The 19,460-nt window shown below is 39.9% G+C and overlaps 1 protein-coding gene across 1 annotated transcript in view; it reads right to left on the bottom strand.

Annotated features, from left to right (window-relative positions):
• Positions 1 to 19,460, bottom strand: part of LOC143101179 (NACHT, LRR and PYD domains-containing protein 12-like) — a 159,320-nt gene that overhangs the window by 36,782 nt on the left and 103,078 nt on the right. Inside the window, exons 5-8 of the mRNA XM_076264581.1 lie at positions 13,115 to 13,285; positions 12,036 to 12,206; positions 11,897 to 11,967; positions 11,645 to 11,765 (exon numbers count right to left, since the gene is read on the bottom strand). Of these exons, the coding sequence (XP_076120696.1) occupies positions 11,645 to 11,765; positions 11,897 to 11,967; positions 12,036 to 12,206; positions 13,115 to 13,285 (534 nt within the window). The remainder of the gene's footprint in view (positions 1 to 11,644; positions 11,766 to 11,896; positions 11,968 to 12,035; positions 12,207 to 13,114; positions 13,286 to 19,460) is intronic.

Here is a 19,460-nt window from a genome sequence, read left to right as displayed (position 1 = left end):
CATCATGAATTTGTATGATTAGGCTATGACTTGACTTGACTTGCTTGACCCAAGCTATGACTTGACTTGACTTGCTTGACTGTCACAAAAAATTACTTGGACTTGGTTAAGACTTGAGACTTGCTTGTGACTTGCACATGTGTGACTTACTCCCACCTCTGGTATTTACTTCCCGCAGCATTTTGGTGATATTTTGTGTTGAATTTGGGGAAAACAATTGTTATTTCAGTTGTATTAAGCTATTGAAATGGTCCTGGTTTGTTTGTTTTCTGAAAAAAAAAAACTCCAAAATTGTGTGTATTTTGCTTTAGAAACCAAAATGGCTAAAGTGGTGACAAGACTTTTGTCAGGGACTGTATATAAAAAAGCTTCACAATTTAGAATCAGGAACATCATCTGGATCATCAGGATCGTCATCTGATGTCTGATACTTGACTCTGATAACTTTTCATCTGAGACTTTTTCTGAGACCTGACTCCACTTTTTCTGACAGCATTTTTTCTGAGACCTGACTCCTTTGAGATGTTTTTCTGAGGCCGTTTGGCTTGAAGCAGTTTTATCTGAGGATGACAGAGGTTTTTCTGACGCTGAGGTAGTTTTGTCTGAAGATGACAGATGTTTTTCTGAGTCTGACACCTGAGTCTGTCCGTACAGTACACTGGTCGCAATTACAAAGTCCGGGAAGGTTCGTTCAATCTCTTAAAGTTAGTGCAGTAGCCTATCTGTCCCCTTATCATATATTTTTTATGGGGGGGAAATCAATAGCTTCACTGTTATTTAGGGTTGGGTATCGTTTGGGTTTTATCCGATACCGGTGCTAAATCGATACTTTTAAAACGGTGCCGGTGCCGAAACGGTGCCTGAACCGGTACTTTGTTTTTAAAATGTTTTAAATTAAAATGGTCTAAAGCATAAATTGCTTTTTTTATTATTGATAAGACAAATTTGAACATGAAATTGAACTGTTATATTCAATTTACTATCAATATCTCATTGCTCCTACGAATAATACATTTAAATGTTAAAACAGCTTGCCATGCATGCACACACAATGGTAGGCTACAGTAAGCTCTGCTTTCTAGTTTATCCAGTGTAGGCGGTTTGCCATAAGGTATGTTAAAACCGCTTTCCATAGAACTGCCAGGACAACGGCATTTGCAAGCAAGCTAATCTAACAGGGATTCTACTTTCCAGTTAATTCAGTGTGTTCCCAAATGCTTCAAGAAATGTCATGTCTTAACCCATAACACCTAATAGTTTTGAACATGTTAGGCTACATGTCGATGTTGAAGTGTTTAGATTCCCAGCGCTAGCCTAGTAGGCATTTTAACAGCAACTTTGGCTATGCGCTAACACCAGTCAGCTGAGTTTAATTAGCGATAAGTACGGAGATGGTTTCTAGCCTCTAGCTAAGTGTATATGGGTGGACTTGCCTATTTATAATATTTTTAATGGAGGAAAATGTCAATAGCTTCACTGTTATTGAGCCTAGTGCTTCCAAAATCCCAACACACAGCTAAGGCCTCTCTAGCAACATACTACACCTGCTAATTATGGAAAAACGCCCTATTTACAATATATATTTATCATTCAATTGTAAAGATCTTGGTGGCCGAGTGTGCAGTTGTGTGGAGGACGTACAGTAGGATAGGCAATGTGTGTGTGTGTGTGTGGGGGGAGGGAGGGAGACAGAGAGACAGTGTGCGTGTTGCTCTCACAAGTGTCCCTCGTCCAGTCCCTACTATCCCCTTCTGATACTGTTGAAGCAGTAGGCTACTGTAAGTGTAGATGATATTGCATCTGTCTATTGCAAGTGAGAATGTGGCAGGTGATCTACTGTATAGGCTTCATAAAATAAAATAAACACATTGCAAATGGCCTACAAGCTGATCTGATGTCTGATGTCTGATCAGTGGAATATGGGGAGGGAAGTTAGCCTGGGTTTTCCCATGCTGCCTTGCGCGCACAATTTAATTCACGCTGCTAGGCAGCCTGGATACCAAGGAGCAAATTTTCGCCTCAGTTAGGGGACCAATCACAGAACGGAGGGAAGGCAGTAAGACGATGACGACACACCGTAGCCGTTATGAGCCACGTACAGACACATTTGATAGACATTCGTAGCGCCCAATAAACGGCTCTGGGCATTCGTAAACCACGTTTCAAATACGAGAAAATGAATGCCTAGTTCCCAGACCCCGTCTCATTTGAGATGAGGGTATGACGTTAGCCAAGCTAGAGGGAAGTGGCAGTGTTTTTTTTTGCGCATCTGCAGAAGTTCGCCAAATATGAGGGGACTGAAATGCGATTCTCTGTGCTTAATGAAAATATACATGATTCCCAAATCACAAAATAATGGTTGAATATTACTGATGATATTTCATTGTTATTTAAGAACATGCAGTGCGCGTAGGGCACCAACAACATCTTGCTCATAAAAAATCATCATACCGCATATTGTGGCTGGTCTGTTATTTAGCCTACTTACTGTAGGCTGCACAAACCACAGGCCTTTATTTTGGGCAAGCCTGCATTCGAGGCAGGCCTTTATTTCATAAGGCTTTTATTGAAGAATTTTATATAAAGCCTGCACTAACAGTTGTCCTCCTGCCCCCGCTGCCACAGCTTTGTGAGTGCGTCCCTGGATAGTGTGGCATGCTCAAGCGTTATGTCTCCTTCTTGCCAACTTGACTATAGAGAAACCATTAATGAAAGCAAAGCAACCATTTACGTCTTAATAAAATAACAACTTGCCAGATATGCCTTCATGGACAATAAAGTAGACAGCAAATTAAGATATTTTTTCGTTTTGTGGAGCGGCACCAGTATCAAAAGCAGATTTCCATTTTCGTTAAACACTGTGTAGCCAAACCTTATGCCATACCCAAGTAGCCTAAATCGAGGTTATTTTTAATTATGCATGATTTATTTTGTTATTGAATTCGTAGGCTGGGATTCCTCTCGGCAAGAATTATGTTTAAAGGTAGCCTCCTGCTTTTTCAGAGGGGGCGGCAGGCAGGCTACTGACAGAGTGACGTACAGTGGCAGAGCGACGCACAGTGGCAGAAAGTGGTACTAAAGTTTCACGCAGCTTCACGTCACGTAATATGTGAATGAAGTGGCCATTTCAAAGTAAAGGCCACTGTAGCTCCGGTATTGCTCGCACTGATTCAATGTGCTCTAGCGCGAAGATTTTGTATAGAAGCATGACATTATTTTGACTCGGTGATGACGTATGACATGTCTGCCATCTAGTGGAGTGGAGGTTGAACGAAATATGACACCCTATTTGACAAAACCGGCCGTTTTATTCAGTGACGCATCTTGTCGAGAAAACTCGACCGTGGCGCCTAGAGGGTTAAGTGACTGCCTGTGGTTCAGACTTCAAATTTGGTGAAATGGATTATGGGACTGTATGGAATCAATGTGCCAAATTTAAAACTATTTACTGTATGGTTATATGGGCTGCCATAGACTTCCACTGGAGAATAATAATAATAATAGGAAAAGGTACAAACACTATGGGGTGCCTTGCAGCTTTGCTGCTTGGACCCCAATAACCAAAATCCCAATCACCTCTTATCTTACACGGTGTGTTTTTTATACGGTGACAGACAGAGGAGGAAAGTTACTGATTTTTTTACACAATCAATGTGCTCATGGTGTCAGTGTGACACAGACATGTATTTTCTTTGGAATTTGTTGAAACAATGGCATTTAAAACCTTTGTTTATGAGAAAACTGTGTTTGCTGTTCTTCTGAAAGGATTTGGTATTTTTACCAACTAAAGTTTAATTTCACGCTGGTTATGACTTTTTAAATGGTAAGTGAACTGAGTGTATCATGATCAATTCTCAATTGAGAAATGATTTGGGGTCAGCCAGGCTACTCACAAGTAGGACACCACGGTACAGATGTAGGCAGACTGTTTGACTGGCATGTTGACATGGTTCTCTTAACCCTCTGATGCATGAATTATGAAAGCCTGAGTCATTTTTTTTAAATGTGTTTTTACTCTTCTTAGAGCATTAAAAAAACAAATATTCACTTTTTTTTCAAAAATATGATTCTTTCAGAAAGTTACAGACATGTCCACTACAATGGACTACATGCGCTTAAACACTCAACATAAACAGAACTAGATGTACCGCATAGCGGTACAAAATATGACCGCCGCACAGTCCTGTACATCCATGCTGCGAAAAATAAATCATATTAATGAATTTGTCTCCATCTTCTACTCCATCCCCCACTCTTGAAACTTGTGTGTCTGCTTGTTTGGAATGTCTGTTTGCGGCCGCACACAAAGTAGCCTACTGGCGCTGCAAAGGTGAATAGATTTGTAGCACTTGCCAAAAAATTTGTAGCATTGTTATAAAACCTTTAAAATCTCTAAACAATCACAAGTAGGGCAGTTCATCACAGTCCATCCATTGCAACTGGACTGATGAAAGGTACACCTGTAGGCTACATTTTATTTGGGAAAGCAGCAGCATAATGTATTTATTTATTTATTATTAGACAAAACAATCCCTCTCAGTTCCATGCAGTTTTCAACAGCTATCAAGAAGAGAGGTCATGTCATGGATTTTTGTGAATGTTTCTTCTTCTACATATGCATAAGTTTAGTCATCTAGTTCATATGATATTCAGCTTTATTGTCTATGCACAAATTAAATACCAGTAGTCTAAAACAAAATGCAGTTTTACCCAGTGGTGCAAATAACTGACATGTCCAAAAGGGCATTCATGAAATGCTTTGCTAGACTGTTCATACACATCTTAATGGGCCAAGTTGAAGAGCTACTGTCCGTTATTGTTTGTGCAAATAATAGGCTGATTCATGTTCCCTTGCATTTTGCAACTATGAGGTCCATGGTTAATCTGGTTTCGCCAGACCAAGCTCAATCTTTTAAGAAGTCGAAAAAGAAATCGCTGGCAGATCAGGCTGAGTTCACCCAGCCTAGTCCATGGTAGGCGCCCAATAGAAATATTGTTTAATTTTGCGATTGAGATATCCACGCACTGGCGCCCCCCCCCCCCTGCGACGTGTTTGCCCCCCGGTTTCAGAGCTATTCTAAATGCAAAAATGCATAGCGGGAGTTATGACTAGGGATGTAACGGTATGAAAATTTAACCTCACGGTTATAGTGACCAAAATTATCACGGTTTTCGGTATTATCACAGTATTTTTAAAAGTGTGTTCAATATGTTCAGAAAGCACTGATAGGCCTACACAAGCTGAAATAGTTTCAAAAAGTGTCCCGTTCATGTTTAATTGGCTATGTGCTTATAGCTTAACTTACCCTAACATTACTTGGAGGTTGCTATTACTGTTATTTGGATCCAATGAGTGAGACCAGGCTTGGAATTTCACCATTCTGGGGGCAAGGCCACTTGGCCTTCAGTTGGGCATATTTGGTGGAGGGCACAAAAGCCACATGTTAGGGCACCAAGGCCAAAGTTAACTATACAGTAGTAGGCTATAAAAATGATCAAAGTTGTATAGCCTATTCACTGCAGTAGACCTGGATCTCTGTATGAAACATTACAAAAACATGAAACATGACATATTACATAGAACTGCAAATCATCTGATCATCTAATATTTACAGATATCTAGGCTATATTTAACATTTATTTTAAATGTGGCTTGTTATGAAATCATGTATTGAACAATTTAAGCACAGTTCAGCTTTAAGAAACTCAAATAGCCTAGATGCATGCTTAGCATTTTGTGATCTACTTTCACAAACTCTTAGTCAGCTGTCCTCTGATTTACCGATATCTAGGCGATATTTGTAACATTTATTTTGTATTTGGCCCGTTATGAAATCATGTGGAACAATTTAAACACATTGTAAAACGTAAAGCCCAAATTTGGAGACATCCATGCATGTCAAAATTTACTGCAAATTCAAAACTGGATTACTCTGGAACGGCTAACTGTACAGGGGACTGCTTTACACCTTTGTGCTCTGTAAGGACTGCTGTTTATTCTGATATATGGTTTGTCATGTGTTAAACGAAAGGTTCGTGAAGTATTGCACCGAGAGGAATGGGTAGGGAGATGGACGCAAAACCTTCAGTAGAATTTATGATTAAATTGAATTATTTACTTTTCTCGCGAACCGTTCACCACAGCAATTCGCGGCTAACATCGTTTAAAAGCTGAGAAAAAGCTCTTTCATGTGATACTTGTGATGTCTGTGTGATGAGTAGGCTACTTCGCGAGTAGTTCAACTGAGAAGAATGGGTGAATTTAGACGCACTTACTTTCTTGCGCTGTCACTTTCTCCACTGCGTAAAAGACTAAATTAATTTGCGCTGTGAACATTTTGACAGGGCATAGGCTAAATGAAAATTGCTATTAGTAGGACGCAAAGCAGAATATTGAAAAAGAAGGGCACCAAGGCCACCGTGGCCTGTAAACCTCTGATTTCCAAAGGGCAAGGGGCAACGACGTGGCCGCCGTGAAATTCCTACCCTGAGTGAGACCAAATTAAGTGTTAAAAATAAAACTTTAGGCTACTGTGTTCTTCTGATAACGTGAGTGGAATGAATTTAATGTGGACGCGAACATAAAAAGACGCAGAGTGGCTAAATGATACAGTGCAAGTTTTGCGGTGAAAATGTTCTGCCTTTTAAAATCAGTTGTAGCCTAATCCAAATAGCAGTTAAAACCATCAATTAGACAACAGAATCAGTAGGGTACCAATTTTGCTTCATTGTACCAGGCCTACTGTGTGTCAAAAGCAGGCTCGGATGAAGCTGGGAAGTATTAAACACACGGTTTCAACACCGTGGTAATCAACCGTGATAATTATGATATTTCAAAAGAAAATGGTAATTGTTATCGTCAACATTTTTATCACGGTTTATCATTATACCGGTAATCGTTACATCCCTAGTTATGACAAAACCGTGACTGTTAACAAACTATATAAGGTAGGCCCAATGCTAGGCTTATTACACAACATAAATTGTCACTAGGCTATGCTGGCGACCCAAATAAAATCTCATTTGGGAACCAATGGCTTACAGTATCAAGCGGACTTAAGCTGCCACCTCTTGGCGAAAAGTTATAGTTTTGCATATCAGTACATTTCACGCAGCTGTGTAGGCTAAATCACGGAAAGCGCAATTGAAGTGGACACTTCTAAATGGAACCCAATCCACTACAGTAGCTCAAGGTCTGTGGCTAAAGCAGCCATAATGAAAGTGTTATCGTTGTTTGGATACTTCACACACACACGTGTTTTTAATCGCAAAGACTACAACTAACAAGCTGGCATCAAAGCACATCGACTCCCCTCTCACACCCTAAACACGCACTTCGAACAAACAAAAATCGTCTCAGTCTCACGGTATAGCCATAGGCAATAGATTTATCCATAGCCATGGATAAATCTCTCAACGTGCGCTCTAAAACATTTGGTTTAAATGGAGATGTAGATCATCACGGGTGCGTTAATAAATCAACATTGCGGCGAGTTGACACAAATGATTCACTTTGAAGAATTTATGTAGTTTCAGTCCTAGTTACTTTACTTTGAGCCATGCTCTTCCTTAGGCTACTTGAATCACCTTTGAAAATAAAGGGTTGAAGTAGCCTATATGGGTGTTTGGGAATGAACGTTGACTCAGATGCTTTTTGAGACTTTGAGCAGAAATATCCCAGCCCGGTGTTTAGGATGCATCGTAGACAGGTTATCTTTCAGGAAGCCCATATATTTTTTCCATTAGAAAACCATCACGTAGCGAACGTGTTGTGGCTAACTCACTTAGCTCCTGTTAGTAGCCTAGGTTATGGTCATAAGCAAACGAGGTGAAAGTCGAAAGATACAATTAGTGCTGTTATCAATTTGCTTGGTAGCCTATAACCGCATTTATGGTTTTCTACAAATACATCAATAATCAAATTGGCCCCAATCACTCAACCAATGCTAACGGTAGCCTAACATTATTTTACCTACGTCCTAGGATATAACTTGTATAAGATTAACGTAGCCTACCTGCAGTACAAACCAAGCATGTCCGATAAACATTCTCAGATTTATTTCGGCTTCAAGAAGAAATGGGAACTACATTTCATGTGGAAATCGTCCTATCCTTATTAAGACGTTCTCTGCGGTAAACTACAGTCCTTGTAGGAAGCGTCCACTGTTTTTCCAACCCCCTTTTAACTTCCAACAAAATTACGTCTCACTGCAACGATGCGCCATCTAGTGGACAAACGACTACGTATCGCCAATACTGGAAATGCAGCCATGATGATGATGATGAATATTTGCCTTTCCTTTAATCCTACTAAATTTGTAATTATGTATCGGCCATTCTAATTGCCGATAACGATAGTATGTGCGTGCCTGTGTGTGTGTGCATGTGTATATGTGTGCACCGCCATCTACAGGCCAATGAGTGTACAGTCACTAAATGTACACATAACCTACATTTTTTAAGACCCCCCCCATGGATGAAATTCTACAAAACTTGGCATACCCCCAGAGAATGCCAGGTCAATCATACACATACAATTTGGTGCAGTTCTGAACATCTTAACTGAAGATAGGAGCGATTAAAGCTGAATGATATTGCATTTTCATTTTTTACCGGGGGGTGCAAATCACAAATGAGTGATTATGGGCCATATTGATGTGGGCCCTTGAGACCAACATACCATAAAAAATTATTCATCCTCAGTGCCACGGTTCAGGTAGTTATTTAGGAAAAACTGCATTTTTTGGGTTTCGGGGGGCCCAGCGCAGTGGGGGAGTGGCACCCGGGGTCCAAACGAAATTTTTCCGTAAAAGTCTAGTGGGGCTACATACCCACCAAATTTCATGTGTCCCGGTGTTTCGGTGTCCCGGGTATCGTTGACCAAAAATTCAGGAAGTAGATAAAAAAAATAAATAAAAAAAAAAACTTTGCTTCGCTAGCGGCGGTCATAATAAACTTAATGGAAGAATGAATCAAATTGAATTTTATCATAAATCCATGAACAGTTATTTCATTTTATGCTTTGAAAAGCATTTAACCCTCTAGGCGCCACTGTCGAGTTTACTCGACAAGATGCGGTACTGAATAAAACAGCCGATTTAGTCAAATAGGGTGTCATATTTCGTTCGACCTCCACTCCACTAGATGGCAGACATGTCATACGTCATCCCCGAGTCCGAAAATGGTCATGCTTTAAACAAAACTTTTGAGCTACAGCGCATTGAATCAGTGCGTGCAATACCGGAGCTAGTGTGCGTGTGAGCCACTTTGTCAGAGCGATATTGTCAACGTCAGCGAGTATTTGCATTAGATTATCGTATAATGGCATCAAAAAGGTTTACCTGAAATGAAGTGTTGGGTCTTCTATTCGCGGACCCTGATTCTGAAGGGGAATATCTGCCTTCAGAAAATGACGGTGATTCGTTTAGTGAGGCTTCAGATGCGTCCCTGCCTTGCAATGATGCAGCTGGACAAAGTGAGAGTTTACTCCATAGTTTAGCTTACACCAAGCACAAACGTTGAATCGTTTGCCCAATGTCACTGGTGGGAATAATGTTTCACGGGTTCAGAGTGTTCATCGGGAAGTTAGCAGGGTGTTAGTGGTGTGGCGAACGAGGCTGGAGGTAGCCTAATGTCCATAGCGCTAGCTTCTGTGTTCTGAACGTGGGCCTCTCCACAACCGCGGCGACAGTAACGTGGTGGAGCCTTTGTCTAATGCCACTGGGTATGTTAGACGAGGTCGAAGTGCTCATAGGACAGTTAGGGGGGAACGTAGTGGCAGTGTGGGGAGTCGCAATGAGAATGACAGTAGGCCTAGTCCGAGCTGCGCAAATTCTCTCCACTCGGCGCGCGCGAGGCAGATCTGGCCATGCTGCTCGCATGGTGGAGGTGGTGACACGCTCTCTCCCTCTCCCACACACACACACACACACACACACACATTAGGTCATGTATAGTCTATCACAAGATGATGGGAATGCCGGCCCTGTATGGATAGGGATAGGGAGTCATTATCTCTACAGCAAAAGGCCTGCTACATAAAAAAAAAAAATGTCAGCCATTTATTAGTAATGATTTACACTGTTGATTTGCTATCTATTTCCCTGATCATTTAGGACATACACTATGTGTTCCTTTTTGTGTGTTCATGTCCTTGTGATGTGTGTGTCTTTGTCAGCTAAGAAAAAAAACAAAAAAACATCAACAAAAACAACAAAAAGAAAAAAAATACTAACATTGTCTCTTGTCTTGTCTCGTCATCTCACTCCTGATCTGTGCCTTGCCGTGGCAAATGAGCTTTTGAACTAAACAGGTCTTGTCTACTTGTGTTTGTGTGTCATCTGAATAATATATATGTGCCCCATACATGGAATCAGAGTGCCTACTGTATGTAGTAAATGGAAAATCTCTACAGCAAAAGGCCAGTCTACCGCTACATGCATTTGGTTTGTTTCTGCCATTTATTAGTAATGATTTACACAGTTTGTTCACTACTTACTATTTACCTGAGCATTCAGTATTGTGCAATATAGCATACAGAAGGTGAGGGACATTTGGGGGGAAAGAAGTGGTGCATTTTATCATTCAAACATGCGACTTTTCATGAAAATTCTATAATCCAAGATGGCCGCCACCATATGACGTCATAATATGCAAATTAGATATAAACATTTAATCTCTACATAAACTTTGGGTCATCCTTAATATTTCTCTAATTTACAGAAAGTCTCTATCTCTTATCACTTTTAAGATATAGCCTTTTGAAATGAAGATGTGAAATTTGATTGTTTCGGAAAAAAACCTATGGCGCCTAAAGGGTTAACTATACTTTCACACACTTCAACGTTCTATAGACCTATTATTTAGGCCGAAATAAGAAAGCAAACAGCGCTCGCAACTGTAAAGCTTCCATCTAAGCTTTCAAAACATCTCTAAAAGGAACAAACATACTCCATACTTCTTCAAGGGAATTTCCTGGACCATTCTATAGTCTTCCCTATTCTTTGCTGCACTTGTGTTCTAAAAATATGATACAATTATTTTTTTTACTAACACAAACTACATCTAATCTGCACAAAAATTGACAGATTTTTAAAACTAACATAATTAATACACCAAAAATGAACTGAATTTCAAGATAAGATAACCAAGATAATTCATAATAAAAGATGAATAAACCACATGTCTTGTATTGGAAATATACTTAGAAATGCATGACGTCCACTATATTGGACACATCGTTAATCGCAATTTTAGACTTATTTGAAATAAATTTTTCAAAACTAAAATAATTATATTGTTCCTTAGATATTCCTGCATATCATCATATTTTTTTTACCTCTAGGGTTCTTCTGGTATAGAAGGATTGACAAGATATCCCAGCAGGGGCTGACCGTGTGGCTGTCTGTCGGCCATCTTGGATTTAGAGGAGGTTTACTTGTAGTTCTAACAACCTACCAGTCAATAAACCTTAATGAAGGGGGGCAGCAGAGAGCATTCTAACAACTGATATGGAATTCCACCATAGAAACAATTGCATTTAGGAAGAAAATGACTTTTAAACAGCTGTCCACTGTAGTGACCGCTATGTGCCAGATTAAACTATCAAGAAATGCATAGCCATAAAGAAATATCAATCACCAACCTTAATGTCTGCAGTTTGCACTGGGGACTAGACAGTCCCTTAGAGAGAAGCTGAACTCCAGAATCTCTCAGGATATTGTAACTCAGGTTCAGTTCTATCAGGGAGTTTGGTGACTGTAGAACTGAGGCCACAATCTCACATGACTTAATTGTGAGTTATCTGTGTTATACCTCTAGTGGAGTCCAATAACTGTCATATTCTATGACAAGACTAGAACAAGGCTAAGACAAGACAATAACACTCTAAAATGACAAAGGTACATTCTTTTTTGGGCCTCAAGCACATTTCCTGAAGCCACAACATCACATGACTTCTCTGGAACTCTACAGCCAGACATTTTGTTGTATAATATGATGAGACATATGACAATAAAGAAATGTCAAACACCAACCTTAATGTCTGCAGTTTGCAGTGCGGACTAGACAGTCCATTCGAGATAAGCTGAACTCCACAATCTCTCAGGACGTTATAACTCAGGTTTAGCTCTATCAGAGAACTTGGTGACTGTAGAACTGAGGCCACAAGCTCACATGACTTATATGTGAGTTTGCAGTCAGCAAGTCTGTAAGACATTGTGAAAAAAGACTAATTATTTCTGATGAAGAAGGGATAATGAACATACACACCGCAAATAAATATAATAAATTACTACTCTAATGTAATGGCATAAACTGTAATGGTAATATACCACTACATGAAGATCCTCTACCTTACAGTTCTTCACTATGTTCCTAGTTTCATGAGTGAAACTAGGAATGCAACTGAAATTGTATGTTTCTAAAGTACATACTGAAGTGCTTCAACTTTATGGTGAGGATCGATCCTCCAGTGTAGCACATAACAGCTTCTGTGCTGATTTTCCAGGATTATTGTTGCTCATATCCAGTTCTTTTACATGGGAGGGGTTTAACATCAGAGCCAGGGCCAGACAAATGTAACCGTCACCTGAAATACCACACTTACAAAGCCTGAGAGAGAGACAGAGAGTCATTACAAATTGTATCCATCCAGACAAGCAAGTCTAGTAACTCTAGTATACCTGCAGGATTCAGTAGTCAAACTGAACTAAATAATCCTGTCATTAAACTTTCATTTTCACTCTCTCAGAAAGAGGCTCACATGTTGGCCTAGGACCTAATGTGAATCTGAGAGTGCATTTGAATTTCAGTGTTTCCCATACGTTGACTAATCTGTGGCGGGGAGCCATGAAATCAAAACCGGCCGCCACACATTAATTTTCTATGTTGTACTATTTAAATTAAAGCTAAGATAAAATTCTTTCACTGAGCTGCGCTTTTTACACACGCAGCCTTTCCTTGCCCCGCCCTGCTCTCTCTCGTAGCCCGCTGCAGGATTAAGTTTACTCACAAGTAGGACACCACAGTACAGATGTAGGCAGACTGTTTGACTGGCATGTTGACATGATTCTCTTAAACTATGCATAGCCATAAAGAAATATCAATCACCAACCTTAATGTCTGCAGTTTGCAGTGGGTACTAGACAGTCCCTTAGAGATAAGCTGAACTCCAGAATCTCTCAGGTTATTGTAATTCAGGTCCAGTTCTATCAGGGAGTTTGGTGACTGTAGAACTGAGGCCACAATCTCACATGACTTATCTGTGAGTTTGCAGTCAGCAAGTCTAAAAGAGAGTGCGACAACAGACAACTCATCCAGCTAGTCTGTAAATGAAAATATGATGTACACAACAGCAGCAGATAACATGACATGTAAAGGTGCAGTCAGCTATTTTATGCGATTTCAAGCCCATAACATTTTTTTGTCACATTCAACAATCATCTCACAACCGCTAGCTGCCCTTTGGCAGCACAGGCTCAAGTCAAGTCATGTGAAGTCAAATTTATTATCCCACAGGGGAGGATAAAGTTGCAGCCAGGTATTAAGAAACACACAACCAACACAACACATAACATACATACAGTAGGTACTAGTTAAAAATTGACACTTCATTCATGAAAAACATGATTCACGCAGCTGCGTGAAATAACTGCAGCCGCTTGGGGCAGCATAAGTCCGCTGAGGCGTTCCGCGGTCGAACCGGAAGGAATGTTCGACAGCAAGGTCTGTGATTGGCCGAGTTTTCAGTGTGTTGTTTGTCGTGTTTTTAGCAGCCCCTGCAACATGCTAGTCCACTGTAGCCTATAAGCTTTGACCCACAAGCTGAACTGTATCTTTCTCACTGAAACATGGCTGGATGCCTCAGGCAATTATGAACTTCTTGAAGCATCACCGTCTGACTTTTCCTTCTCACATTGCTTTTGCTCCAATCAGAAAGGTGGCGGCGTGGCAGCTCTTTTTTCCAATGTGTTACCCTGTAAGGATGTTTCTTTTGGTACTTACTCCACCTTTGAATACCTAGCTATTGCAATGAAGCCACCAAACTCCTGTCTAATGGTCACAATTTACCACCCTCCGCAGAACAGAGTAAGTTTCATCTCTGAGTTTAGTGAGTTTTTGTCTACTATTGTGACAAACTATGATTGTATTCTCATTTGTGGTGATTTTAATATTCACATTGATAACACAGAAGACTGTTATGCAATGCAATTCACTGATCAGCTGTCAATGTTTGAGCTTACACAACACATTTCTGTACCTACTCACAATCGTGGTCACACTTTAGACCTTGTTATTTCAAAAGGCCTAGACATCTCCATAACTGGTACTTTAGATGTTGGGATCTCTGATCATCTTTGTATTTTCTTCAATGTTGCCTGGCCAACTAAACTTACATCTGGCCAAAAAACATTTCTTAGACGCAACATTGGGGAAGACACTCCAAAGGATTTTATCACCGCTTATATTAATGCTGCTGGGTCACATTATGACCTGAGTCAGGTTGACCTCATGAACTATAAGAGTCAATTGCTTATGTACAACTGTGAAATAAAAAAAAGCTCGTCGACAGTATTTCTCCCAGATTATATCAGATAGTTCTAATAATTCTAAAGTCCTGTTCAATACTATTGACAGACTAATCAATCCTCCTCGTTTGATACCCTATGAGCTCCACACTGAAGAGAAGTGCAATCAGTTTGCTACGTTTTTCAGTGAAAAAATTTCAACTATCAGGAGTAGTATCTCTTCATATTTCACTGATGGTTTCAATCCTCAACCTCCTCGCCAACCTCTGCCCGATAGTAAGGCTACTCTCCACAACTTCACTCCAATCCATCTGAGTGAGCTGGAAGAAGTAGTCCAAAAGTTAGGTTCAGCTACTTGCTCCCTCGACCCTGTACCTACTAAGCTGTTCAAACAAGTCTTCAGCTGCTTGGCTGCTGACATACTTCAAATTGTCAATACCTCCCTTCTATCTGGAACATTCCCTGGTTGCCTTAAACATGCCATTATTACGCCTGTACTAAAAAAACCTAGCCTTGAACCCCTGACTTGTGAGAGTTACAGGCCTATCTTTAATTCTAGAGAAGGTTGTTTACAAGCAATTTTGCACCTACTTTTCTCAAAACTCTATATTTGATGCCTATCAATCTGGGTTTCGGGTAAATCACAGCACAGAAACTGCTCTAGTCAGAGTTGTAAATGACCTTAGAATTGCGACTGACAATCACAAAATGTTGATTCTTGTTCTCCTTGATCTAAGTGCTGCATTTGATACAGTCGATCATTCTATACTTCTGCAACGTCTTCAGCACTCAGTTGGTCTTCAAGGTACAGCTCTTGATTGGATCTCATCCTATTTAAATGGGAGATCTTTTTCTGTTTCTATTAATAACCTCTCTTCTGATGTAATGCCCATTTTATATGGGGTACCTCAGGGGTCAATTCTTGGTCCTTTGCTTTTTAACTTGTACATGTTACCTCTTGGTTCTATCATACGGCAAGACAACATCAACTTTACATTTCTATCTCCTCTGATGACCCCAGTCCGCTAAATGACCTCACTTGCTGCATCTCCAACATTAAAAAGTGGATGGCCCAACATTTTTTAATGTTAAATGATGTAAAGACAGAGATTCTGGTTGTAGGCCCTAAGGCCATGAGACATCACTTTCACCCAATTCTAACCTCCCACTTGGTAAAACCGTGTGAGGATGTAAAACATTTAGAAGTGACTCTTGATGCAGATCTTAACTTTCAAAAACATATATCTAACATTACCAAAACAGCTTTCTACCACCTTAGAAATATTTCTAAAGTCTGTGGCCTCCTGTCCTTACAGGATTGCGAAAAATTAATACACGCTTTTATCTCCAGTCGTTTAGATTACTGTAACGCACTCTATGCTGGTCTAACAAAACAGATGCTAAACAAACTTCAACTTATCCAAAATGCAGCTGCTAGAATACTCACTAGAACACCTAAATTTAATCATATCACCCCAATTCTTAAATCACTTCACTGGCTTCCAGTTAAACAAAGAATTTATTTCAAAATACTTCTTCTTTTTTTTAAGTCAGTAAGCGGCCTTGCCCCACCCTATATTTCTGATATGATATCTTTTTATGATCCTACCCGTCACTTAAGGTCCTCCAGTAAATGTCTCCTCACAATCCTCAGAATCAACACTAAGGCTGCACATGGTGCCTTCAGTTACTGTGCCCCAATCCTCTGGAATAGCCTACCTCTGGAATTAAGGTCATCACAATCAATTCTCGCTTTTAAAAAGGGACTTAAAACTTATTTATTTTCTTTAGCTTTTAATTCATGACTACAGGTCTCTGCTTTTAAAACACTCCATTGTATTATTATTATTTCTATCTATTAACTTTCTTTTTGTTTTTTTCCCTTTCTTTGTCTTTTCTTTTTCTTTTGCTAAGTGTGGTTTTTATTTTAGATAATTTAATGACAACTCTCCACTCAAAGCACATTGTGTCTATGTATGCCATATGAAATGTGCTATAAATAAACTGACTTGACTTGACTTTGTACATAAACATAGTTTTGGATTCAGTGGCAGGATTTCTTGATGGTACAGTGCCTGTCTCTCAGTAATGTTTTAAAATGAGAGCTTCGTCAGATGGCAGTAGGCTACTTTGTCGGCAGTCATGATAAGTTGGCTTGCTAACAGAACATAAATATGCTGCCCAGAAACCTTGTGAATAGTTCTGAATTTCTACACTACACTCATCTACACTAACAAGGTTGAAATATAGCCTTTGCCTACAGCATCTCCTTAACAGTAATGTAAACAAAATGACAGCATTCATATGACAAAGGAAAATGTTGTCTGACGGTCGAGTGGGTTAATCATTTAGGCGCCATAGTTTTTTTTTCGAAACGTTCGATTTTGACATCTTCATTTCAAAAGGCTATATCTTAAAAGTGATAAGAGATAGAGACTTTCTGTAAATTAGAGAAATATTAAGGATGACCCAAAGTTTATGTAGGGATTAATTTGCATACTATGACGTCATATGGTGGCGGCCATCTTGGATTATAGAATTTTCATGAAAAGTTGCATGTTTGAATGATAAAATGCACCACTTCTTTCCCCCAAAATGTCCCTCACCTTCTGTATGCTATATTGCACAATACTGAATGCTCAGGTAAATAGTAAGTAGTAAACAAACTGTGTAAATCATTACTAATAAATGGCAGAAACAAACCGAATGCATGTAGCGGTAGGCTGGCCTTTTCCATTTACTACATACAGTAGGATTTTCCATTTACTACATACAGTAGGCACTCTGATTCCATGTATGGGGCACATATATATTATTCATATGACACACAAACACAAGTAGACAAGACTTGTAATGCAGAATTGTCACAAAGACATACTTTCCGATGTTTTGGGATCACTCTCACTGAATCACAGGTTATGAATGCATGGTGATATTTTTGCAATGTACAATGTAATCTAACATGCTCTCCCATGCTGCCGCTGGGGCAATTCAACATCACGTCTCCTTAAGTCCTCTAATATTTCCTAATTTATGTCATCCGTGATTCGTGAAATGTGTATGCTAGATGTATGCCTATTTTTTTCACATCTTAATGGACACCACACTGATTTCCCTCAAGTGGTAATATTTTTCTTTGAAATTGTATGGTTTACAGAAATGGGAACTACGATGTATAGATGAGAGGAGCGAAGTGTGCATTGCGCAGCACAGGCGGCCAAGCAAGGGCTCCTTACCCTCAGGCAACTCAACAAGAGAAACAGTTTCCAAGTTGACCTAACTTTCAACTCTGCACAGTATCCCATTAACTGCATGACAGTAGGCTATTTACAATATTTTCTGTTAAGTAGAGTTTGTAAACACATTATCATCAACTTATTACACGGCTCTTCAGAGTGCTGCAGAAAGTTCCATTCACATGAATGGGCCTTCCCAACGTTCGGGCCTATGTTAAATCTACATAAATCACTGGCAAAGCATTTAATCACCGCTGTCAATGGCAACGGGTTTTGTGCTTCTGATTAATGTCTTTCATATCACTACGCAAGGACTGGAACTTCATTCAAACGTGAAAGCAGACGGTTGATCAGCTGTGTTCTAAAGAATGTTTGACTCAAGTTCAGCAGCGTGTGTTGTTGCAAACTATTTGTTTCTCAGCAAATGCCACGATGAACGGTAACAAATAGGCTAGGTTATGTAGGCTAAAGTCATATCGTGGGGAGTTTATTATTTCGTTTTGGCAAGTAGCCGTGTAATAAGCGGGATAATGTATAGAACGCCGGTAATTATCGGAACATAAGTCCCTTCAGGACGAAACAAGACCCCTCCGCTGCGCGTCGGGGTCCTGTTCCCCCTGTCGGGACTTATGTTCCGATAATTACCGGCGTTCTATACATTATCCCTTACTTAATGCACGCACAACATTTGTTTGAGCAAGAGAGAATAACAATGAATGGATGCAGCATCTACAGAAGTTGTAGCCATACTTGCTGCTTTCTTGTACTATCTATGGTTGCTGGTTAACAGCACATAAAAGCTGATTTAAGCTAATTTACTAACTCAAGACTTCAAGGCCATCATGGATATAAAAGTTTTTTGAAAATAACGAAAGAATGGGGGGAACATAACAAAGCTTGGAGTTATTTCAGATGGGCTACAACAAGGTAGGCAAAATGATGGTGCTTAAAACCTTAGAGCAGCTGGAATAATGCTTAGGCTGATGTTAAAGCGCACGCGATGTTTAAAGCCATACACAACGGTAAATTGGAACAAAACTGAAGATAACTTTAGCCTTTATAGGGCTGTATAAAGTTGTCCAAATTAATAGGTCATAATTAGGCGTTGTTGTTGTAAAGATATTGCATGTAGATGTTGTACTATATAGGCTACTAAATGTTTAGGTCACCAATGCACGAACAAAACCGGGAAATGGACAAATATTATCAAAGTTTTGAATGTTTCCGTCTTTGCACGGGGGTATCTGTAGATTGGTGTGCAACGCATTCATTCATGCAGGCCTGTGGTCATGCATGCGCCCTTAAAATAGCATCTGCATTTGCGCCACAGACTTTAGACCAGGGAGTTCCTGGTCTGTGGCGGAATTGTTTTCTGAAACTGCAAAATATCAACAGTGAACGTTTGCGCCGGAACACGCCCCGTCTTTTCGCTGAACCGCCCCCGTGGGCGCAATCGAATTTCCTAATTTACAGGCATGTACCTGTGGAGGGAAAATTCCAATAAGCGCTGACTGCAAAATAGGAAAGACAAAAGCGCGAGTATACAAAGTCAATTGCGCTGGGACGCAAAATAGAGCCCTATGTCTCCTTCTTGCAAACTAGGCCTATAGCCCAACCATTTACGTCTTCAAAAAATAACAACTTGCCAGATATGCCTTCATATCTTTGGGCTTCATTCAGCATTTTGTTCTTCCAC

Source organism: Alosa pseudoharengus, unplaced genomic scaffold (genome assembly GCF_046254945.1).
Source record: "Alosa pseudoharengus isolate Yale_2024_CS ecotype anadromous, Long Island Sound unplaced genomic scaffold, YU_APseudo_1.1 YU_APseudo_1.1_scf_30, whole genome shotgun sequence".
NCBI lineage: Eukaryota > Metazoa > Chordata > Actinopteri > Clupeiformes > Clupeidae > Alosa > Alosa pseudoharengus.
This window is presented reverse-complemented; position numbering and strand designations above follow the sequence as displayed.